The sequence below is a fragment of the Brassica oleracea genome, chromosome C6 (genome assembly GCF_000695525.1).
Source record: "Brassica oleracea var. oleracea cultivar TO1000 chromosome C6, BOL, whole genome shotgun sequence".
NCBI classification, from domain to species: Eukaryota; Viridiplantae; Streptophyta; class Magnoliopsida; order Brassicales; family Brassicaceae; genus Brassica; species Brassica oleracea.
In genome coordinates this window covers 4,877,777-4,887,755 of record NC_027753.1, presented here as the reverse complement: position 1 = coordinate 4,887,755, position 9,979 = coordinate 4,877,777, and the positions used below count along the sequence as shown (strand labels likewise).

The 9,979-nt window shown below is 38.2% G+C and overlaps 1 protein-coding gene across 1 annotated transcript; it reads right to left on the bottom strand.

The window, feature by feature from the left end:
- Positions 1 to 291: 291 nt before the first annotated feature.
- On the bottom strand, positions 292 to 2,655 carry LOC106300513 (probable disease resistance protein At1g15890; the record flags this gene model as incomplete). The annotated part of the gene is given in 2 exon segments (XM_013736667.1): positions 292 to 976; positions 979 to 2,655. Coding segments are annotated over 2 exon segments (2,191 nt in total), but the record flags the coding sequence as incomplete, so codon positions are not given.
- Between the last annotated feature and the right edge of the window lie 7,324 nt (positions 2,656 to 9,979).

The following is a 9,979-nucleotide window of genomic DNA, read 5'->3' as shown; positions in this document are numbered from 1 at the left end:
TCAGCAGCTTAGGCTAAGATTTTAAAAGACCCAGATCTTAAATACTTAACTTGCAATAGATCTCGCTATACAGAAATAGTTAGACGTACAAGTTTAATTATTTCTCGATGTAAAGACAAACTATTGTTTAGCACCCGGTGAACTCATACGTATTATAACGAAGAGGAGCAAATTAAATACGAGATTTTCTTCTCTCTAAATTAGCAACATAATGAATGCCAAAATCGTAGAATTACTTGACGGACCAGGTCAATTCTTTTGGACCTTCCAAATCGAATATATCAATACTGAAGAGGTGCTTGAAGCATGGAGAAGGAAGATCTTGTTTCTCTTTGCTTTTCCAATCTATCTTTATCTCTGAGATTTTGGACATCCCAATCTCAAGCACTCGAAGACCACCCAGAGCTGCCGTGTTTAATGTTAAAACCTCTGCGGACAGTTGGAAAATCTCAAGGCGTTGAATACAACTGGCCAATCGCTCAACTCTTTGGATACTTTCCAAGATTAAAGCATCGCTTACGCTTCCTGTTAAAATCTTCAAGTGCTCTAAAAGTTGAAGCTCTTCAATTGATCTTGCATCAATAAAAACACCAGAATGAAATAGTTTCAACACCTGAAGATTTGGTAAGCTTGTTCCTATCCCATCAATGCTTTCAAGGGCGGCACAGTACTCCAGGTCCAGGCTTATTAGTTTCCTCAACCCCTTCAAACCAACTGATAACGAACTTATAGCTGTGAATGATAAATTGAGGTATTGCAAGGAAGTCAAGCTGCGAATTTCTTCCGGAAATTCACTAAGATATCTGTTATGCGAAAGATCCAAGACGACAAGGGCTGGCATAAACTGAAAGAATTTACCCGGCACAACCTCCAAATTGTTACCCCCGAGAAATAGAGTGGAAAGATTGGGGCAATTGGGACAGCAAGATATCTTTTTAATTTGATTACTCATCAACGAGATCCTTCTCGAAATTCTGACCAGTTGATGTCATCTGGTATACGGCTTAGCTTCACACCGGATTTGACGCACTGTTTTTCTTCCTCTTTTCCAGAAATAGACCCTATCCAAAGAGCCATTTCACGTAACACATCATGCATTTTCACCGCAGGTTTGAAATGTTCTTCGCACTCCATCAATAGATGCGCACGAACTAATGAACCAATAATAACATGACCTTTGTTGTTACTTCCATCTTCATCTCTCTTTCCCTTTATAAATCCTTCACCGATCCAATACTCTATCAACTCCTCCTTAGTTATTTCATAATCTTCCGGGAACAAAGAACAATATAGGAAGCATGATTTCACCTTTTCTTCCTTTAAACCATCATAGCTGAACTTCAAAACTGAAAGAATCTTTTCTTCCATATCTGGAAACTCGTGGCTAGACGTACTGAGAACATCAAATGCATAATGCCATTCGTGTACATTCTCTTTACATGACATGGCTTTGCCAATCACATTGAGTGCAAGTGGCAATCCATAACATTTTTCACAAATTTGTTTTGCCAGTCTGGGAATATCCTGATGCAGCTTTAATGTGTCTTCTCCAACTATACTTCGAAACAGTTCCCACGCTTCATTCGCTGGCAAACAATCAATTTGCAACTTATCATCAGCTTCCATGTCACTGCAAACTTCCTTTGAACGGGTGGTGAAAACTATCTTCGATCCATTTTCTTGAGTTGGACGTGGAACTCCAATCTTGTTCAAATCTACCTCGCTCCACAGATCATCTAACAGCAGAACAAATTTCTTTCTTCCTAGGTTATTCCCTATTAATTTTTTTTTCTCCTTCTCTGTTTTCTTTTCCCAATCCTTGTCAGCACATAATCTTCTTAGAATCTGATCCTGAATGCCCTTGTACTGCAAATCTTTAGAGACCACAACCCATATCACAACTTCAAATTCATCCTCGAATTTGTTGTTGATAGTAGCTAAGAGGGTTGTTTTCCCAACTCCCCCCATGCCATAAAATACCTAACGTTCTTCCTTTCCAACCATCGAATCCAAACCTATTGTTTTTTGGATATCTTCCTTCTCCACCTTTGCTGCAAGCTTTTTTTCGGCCAACTCTTCGAAAATTCCTTTAGATAGAAGCTCTTTAACTTCTATTAACTTCTTCGATACGTCTTTACCATACTTACAGCTTGATATGCAATTTTTGGAGAAATATCTAAAAAGACACAATCTTTTAGTTTCAGTTTCTCTACTCTTAAGCAGATCACTGACCTGAGAATCAATACTTTCTACCCTTGAACGCCATCCTTTTACTTGAGCAAGTTGCTCCAAACCTTTGTCTTCTTCTATGGAAACTTTTCTTGCAATATCATCTCGCTTTTCTCTAAGTTCTTGCATAGCTGTCTCCAGAGCATCAAGATTAGCCTTCATCATGTGAATGTAGTTTCTATCACCAAATAGGCAGTTGCAAGTTTGATTCAGCGCTTGATCACATGATAAATCTAGTGATACACAGTCTCCCATCTTTGCTCAAACTTTCAGAAAGAAACCAAAGCCACTAAACTCACTGATTTGGTAATGAACAAGAGAAAGAGGAAGAGGAACACCAATAATTATCATTGACTTGATGAGAAAATAGTAAGCCACATGCTGAAGACCAATAACTCTACACCAATAATTCGTAAACATTACTTATAATGAAGACCACACTTTCCCTATCCCCTAGGATGTGTAATTAGAGTCACATGAACCACTTGTGGACTTTAAGATTTTGGATGTTACAGTCCAATCCAATTTGTTACGTTTTATTTCCTGAGAAATTTACTGAAACTACATGTGATTTGTCTTTAAGAGAATTGGTTTTGAATGTAAATTTATTGTTGTAGATATATTTGCAGTATTTTTTGTTGTAATTAATTTGACTGTAAATGTAAGTTTTAACTTTAGATATTTCAAGGATGATTAGTCCAACTATAAGGTATGTATATAATATATACTAGGTAATTTTTCTGTGCTTATGCACGGATACAAATATATGCAAATAAATATATTTTATATTATTGATACTCAAATTTTAATTTATATGTATTTTTTTAAATAATATTATATTATTTTAATTAGACATACATTTAAATATATAATATCTAGTCGACGTGGTTGTTACTTTGGTGTATTGAATTGTATTTAAACTACCTTTTATAAAAATCTGAGAAATTTTTTGTTCCATTTTATTTTTTAAACTCCCTATAGTTGTACATATATTCTTTTATGATGATCAATAAATTTAACATTTCATCAAACAAAAATCTGATAAAATAGACTGATATAAATAAAATATTTATATTAATTAATATATATTTTGTTCTAAGGAGATGATTATCTATTTAACATCAAAACTCTTTTTTTGTAAAATTTCCTTTTTTATGAAATCACATTGTATATAAAATATATTTTCATAAATATGTTTTCTTTCCTTTTTGTAAATACTATTTTTATTTTCTATTATATGAATATTTCGTTTTTATTATATATGTTATTTAGAAAATATAAAAAAGGAAAAAAAAATTAAAGTTTAGCTGGCATAAATTATTAAATATTTTTTCTTACTGGCAATTTGAAATAATAATTTAATTCATTAAAATTGCCTCTTTAATTAACCACTATAAGAATTAACGTGAACACGACACGTAGGAAAGTGACTTCTCAAATAATATTATAGAGATAAAATAAGTATTTTTTATTCGTTAAAATATTTAATTTAATAAACAAAAAATTTAGGTTATTTAAAAAATAATAATTTATTAAATTATTCTAAAACAAAATTTTCTATTAAATTTTAAAATTATAGTAAAAGGTACTAACTAAATAATAATAAATTTTACCTACAACTTTAAAAAATATTTATATCATAAATGTTTTTTTTTTACTTTAATGTTTCTACAACATAAAAATAGAGATGTAAATATTTTCTAATAGTAATAAAAAATGATGTATAATTTATTTTTGGTTTATCTTTCTGAAAAAACTACATCACGACTGGTAAAAAAAATAGAAGGATTTTTAGTAATCCAAATTGTTCATTTTAACTCGGTTTTCTTACTACTAACAGTGAGGTTCTGCGTCAGAGCTTCTGATCCATGAACCGGAACACACACAAATCAAAGCTTATAGGAAAATGTATCATATGGCTAAAAACTGGAGAGAAATGGAACTACAACAAGGAAAAGTTTCCAGCTTTAAGAAATACAACTTGACAACAATGCTATATATTAAAGCAAAAGCAGAAAATATAACCAAAACCAAGTTTAAGAACTGAGAGGATACACTCACACACATATATGTGACATATGCGACGAGTCTTCAGAGCCTCATTCCTCAACTTCATTATTCCTGTTCTTGTCTCGGAAACTTTCTAATGGCGGCTTTAGGCAGACTTCGACAACAAATTTTCTCAGCGATGGAAGAGCCTGAGAATTTGAGCATATTCTCTTTAATTCATCCATATACATTACAATGAGGATCCTAGCGTCCCAAAAGGAACTGTCATATCAGGATGCACATTGCTAATACTCATTCCCTTCTCCTTATTTATTATTTCTTCCGGGCTTAGTGAATGTGACACTTCTAAATGCTTGAGATTTGGAGCAAACAAATAACCATGTCAATTCTTTTGGACCTTCCAAACAGAATATAGCAATACGTGAGAGGTGCTTGAAGCATGGATAACTGTTACATAGAAGATCTTCTTTCTCTTTGCTTTTAAAACGCTTAGCAATACTGGAGAGGTGCTTGAAGCATGGAGAACTGTTACATAGAAGATCTTTTTTCTCTTTGCTTTTCCCAGTCGATCTTTATCTCTGAGATTTTGGAAACCAAAATATCAAGTTCTCGAAGACCACCTACAGCTATCGTGTTTAATGTTAAAATCTTTGCCGACATTTTGAAAATCCAAAGGGTTTGAGCACAACTCGCCAATCGCTCCACTCTTTGGGTACTGTCCAACATCAAAGCATCCTCTACGTTTCCTGTTAAAATATTCAAGTGCTCTAAAAGTTGTAGCTCTTCAATTGATCTTGCATCAATAAAAAAACTAGAATGATATAGTTTCAACAGCTGAATATTTGGTAAGCTTGTTCCTATCCCATCAATGCTTTTAAGTTCGGTAAACTCCAGGTTCATGCTTGCTTCCTCAACCCCTTCAAACCAACTGATAACGAACTTATACCTGTGTATGATAAAATTGAATACCTTTGTCCATTGTGGACCAACCAATTATAGTCCAAAAAAATTAATGGTCCAGAGTGTACAGTACAAATGAGCGCTGGACGGACCAATTGACACCTCTAATCAGATCTGCTGAGGAAGTCGAAGAGGTAAAAAAGTGCCATGTAAAAAAGTGTAGGAGAATTGAAGAAGCAGCCGAGAAAGGAGAACTGGACGAGCTTGTTCTCATGATCATATGGAAGCGGCTTGACCTTGCTCGGCGCGATGTAAAATTTATTCCTTGTCATATGCGTTTCTGCATCATGAAATTTTGTGCTTAATCAGACGTGTGAATTTGTGGTGTTGTGTTGTGTTGTGTTGTGTTGTTTTGTATCCTTCAGGACGCTATAAAAAGTCTTGATCGCTTGAATAGAAGATATCCTGCTTTTGCGGGTTGTTGTTTACTATACAAGATCTTGAGCTGCTGATGCTATATATCTTTAAAGTTGGAAGATATCCTGCTCCTTTGTGATCGTTGTTGTGTCATGAAACTTTTATCTTAGTATTACCTTCTCCCTCCAGCTACTTGGGGATTTTTGGGCCTAGAGGCAAATGTTGAAAGTGAATCCTTATATCTATCTATTTGGTTTATTACAGACAGAGATCTTAAAACGGCAAGCAAGTCCTGGGATGAAACTGCTGACTGATCTTCTAAATATGATGCTTTGGAGAGGATGCTTGTCTGAAAGACTGCAGAAAACGAATGGTTGAGACATTCTCTCGAAAAGACCCCTTCAGCGTTCTAATGCCACAGGGATTCGAGATTTATATGGTGGTTCCCGTTTCTGGTTTTTTTTTTTTACCTTAGTGCAAAAAGAATCAGTCACATCACACAATGCCGTGTTTACAGCATCAAAGGACCATTACGGCCCCTCAATGAGACAGTTAACACCCATCCAAGAGTAGACTTTGTAAGAGAAGTGGATGCACTACTGCTTCTTAGTTATCATGAAAGGAATCCATCCCACTCTTCTCGGTTGATTCAGATGTGGAATAGGAACTCTGTTGAAATTTCTACACCGCTTTCTCCGACATGCAATCCTCCGGTTATTCGGCTTCAACCAAAGCCCCCGATTAACTTATCGTGTGATTTTTAATTTTTGGGCCTCAATCTGCATAGCTTAATTTGTGTTTCAAAAACTCTAGGCCGAAAGGCTTTGTATCTTTTTTATTCTTTTTTTTTAACACACTTCGTTTAATAGAAATTAGTTGGAGGTCATTAAAGCCTCACTTACACCCAACAACTGTTTTGCTACTAAATCAGCAGCAAAAAGATTTTCTCTAGAAATCCATCTAAAAGAGACAGTATCAATCAAAACAGAGCAAAGTAGAATATCTGCAACTATTCCGTAAAGCTTCGGGACATCATTGCCATTTAAGATGATGTTGATAAGAATTTTCGAGTCTGATTCCACCTGCAAGTTCTTTACTCCCAGTTCCACGCTTTTTTGAATAGCTTCCCGTAATGCAAGTCCCTCTGCCATGAGAGGGGAGGGTACATTGTTCTTCAACCGTGAGAAGCTAGTTGACACATCATTCTATGTTAAGATCCATCCCAGACCAGCTCGCGAAAGTGTTTCACTCCATGCTGCATCAGATCTAAGCACAGCACCTGAGGCAGTAGCCACTTCAGCCTTGGTTGCAGACCGCACCTTTGGAGTTACTAATTGTCCTTCTTGCCATTCCCTTGCCATCACTATAGCTCGCGAAAGAGACTCCTCTGCTCTTCCTCTGATGTTTGAAAACACACATCTGTTCCTGGATGTCCATAGTTCCCACATTATCCATGGCGCCAACTGACTGATGAGATACCCGAAGGTGGTAGGCAGGTTTTATTCTTCACTTGGTTCCAGGTTTCCCTTAAATCTAGTGTTCCGCTACTATCAACTTCTCTTGCGAAAGGAGCTGTTTGCCAGACAGCTTTTGCATAATCACATTGATAGAACAGATGAATGATAGATTCTGGGCTTCCACACCGCTTACATCGAGAATCCACTCTAATATGTCGATCTTCTAGCTTCGTTCCTACAGGTAATGCTCCTCTCAACACTTTCCATATCAACATTTTAACTTTAGGTGCTGTTATTAGGTTCCAGACTTCTTGATTCCAATTACCAGCTAGTTCTAAGTTCTCCGCATCATTTGTTTCATTGAAAGCAGCATGGTACCCTGATTTGGTTGAATATACTCCATTCTTTGTTCCCAGCCAACATAACTTGTTCGGAGCCCCCGATCTACTAGGTTTAATCTTGAGAATTTGCTCCTCTGCGAAAGGGCATATTTCTCTTATTCTCTCAGTATCCCACTCTGTCGAGTTTGGTATAAACAGGTCGGCCACTTTGACGTTTTGATCCCTCTCCCGTGGTGGTCCCATCAGACGTTGTTACTGCGTCACATTAAGCCAGGGATCTTGCCAAATACCAACGGTAGTTCCGTCACCCACAAGCCATCCTGAATTTCTCGAGACCAAGTCTCGGCCACTTAAAATACCCTTCCATCCATGAGACTCAGAAGTTCGGCTCTGGCATGTGAGGATGTTCCCGTCTGGGCAGTACTTCCCGGTGAGCAAGGGCTAAGTAGGCACTGTGGGTTATTTATCAGCCTCCAGCGTAGCTTGCCAAGAAAGGCATCGTTAAAACTTTCAAAATCTTGTAGCCCCAGCCCTCCTTTTTCTTTCGGTTGGGCCATTTTGTCCCACGCCACCCACGCCATCTTCTTCTTTCCGTCTCTATCATCCCACCAGAAACGAATTACTGCAGATTGGATCCTTTTAATCAGCGAAAGTGGCAGCTTAAAGCATGTCATGGCGTGCGATGGAATTGGAGAGAGCACACTCTTCAGCATTACGAGCTTTCCCGTTGTAGATAAGAACCGGTTAGACCACCCACTTGCCTTCTGTTTTATTTTAACTACAATCCCGGTAAATATATCTCTCTTCCGTCTTCCAAACTGCTCCGGCAGTCCCAAATATTTCCCGGCACCTCCTTCTTTTTGGATCTGCAGATCATTCTTCACAGCTTGTTTCAGAGTTGATGGTGCCTTTCGAGAGAATGTTATTGCGGATTTCTCAGCATTAATCAGTTGCCCGGAAGCAGCCTCATTTCTGAGCAGAATTCCTTTTAGAGCTTCTCTACTTTTCTTGTCGGTTTTGAGGAAAAACATAGTATCGTCCGCAAATAAGAGATGGTTGATGTAAGGGATTCCTCGAGCAACTTGGATGCCTTTTAAAGATCCATCTTCTTGTGCTTTGTTACATAATCCCGAGAGCACCTCACTACACATGATGAATAAATAAGGAGAGAGGGGGTATCCTTACTCGGTCGAACTCTTCCTCTAGGCGAGCCGTTGATGACGAATGAGTACGTAACAGACGCGACACACTGCATAATCCAATTTATCCAAACCGAATGGAACCCCATTCTATGTAGAACTGCACCGATAAGATCCCACTAAAGCCTGTCATAGGCCTTACTCATATCGGTTTTAACCGACATTGCACACTGTTTCTCTGCCTTTGAAGTCTGTAGAGTATGCAGCACTTCATGTGTGATTAGCACATTATCCGAGATTGCTCTGCCGGGTACAAAAGCTGATTGGTTTGGGGAGATTATCGAGTCTAAAACTGGCTGCAATCTCCTGGTAAGAATCTTAGACACGATCTTGTAGTATACATTGCAAAGAGCTATCGGTCTATAATCGGATACACGCTGAGGACTTGCACCTTTTGGTATGAGTCGGATATGGGTATTGTTTATCCCCTCGGGTGGCCTTCCTGAGACGAAGAACTCTTTGATTTCTTGTATTATTTCCTCCCCAATCTCTGCCCAGTTAGAGTGATAGAAGCCAGCCGAGAATCCGTCCGGGCCCAGCGCCTTGTTGGCATGAATAGAGAAAAGAGCATCTCGAATTTCCATTGCTGTGGGTATTTCAATAAGCTTGCGGTTTGTTTCCTCTGAAATTACTGGTTTAAGAGCAAAGTTGGCTGTGTCTATTCTGCTCCCTTCCTTCGTTGTAAACAAACCATCAAAGTAACGGGCTATAACCTTGGCTATCTCTTCATCTTTGTAAACCATATCTCCTTCTTCGTTTTCTAACACACAGAAATTGTTTGCTCTTCTTCGTTTCCTTGCTGAAGCATGAAAAAATCCCATGTTCCGATCTCCCAAACTGAGCCAGAGGAGTCAGCTTCTTTGCCTCCAATAGGCTTCTTCTGCTTAATATGCCGCTATTAATTCTGTATTGATCGTGTTTATAAGCCTCGCATCATTTTCTGGACTGCTCAAGGCCGCGTTAAGTGCCTCTTTTTTTTTCTTCAATAACTCTCCTGCTGTTTTGGCCCTGGATTTTACTCCAGTCCATGATTGCTCGCCCAACTCTTGCAATCCTTACACTAACTTCTCCAGTGGCACTATTCCACGTATCTGCAATCAGCTTTTTCACTTCTTCATTATCCTTCAGTCTCCTGTCAAATCTGAACATTCCTCTTCTTCTTTTTCTCTCTGGTTCGAAGAAAGACAGTACCGGTTTGTCATAAGCCATGTACTGGCATCTGGCTGTGGGAAAAGTCTCAGCCCAAGTGGTGTTGGCTATATCTCTGTCCAGTCGGCATCTCACAAAGTGTGTTCCCCTCTGTCCTCGCCATGATAAGGGATCTCCTGAATGGCGCAGATCAAAAAGGTCGCCTTCCGAGAACAGAGTTCGCAGGTCACTGAAAGATCCCTTCGGCCTTTCTAAACCCCCCAGTTTTTCATCGCCG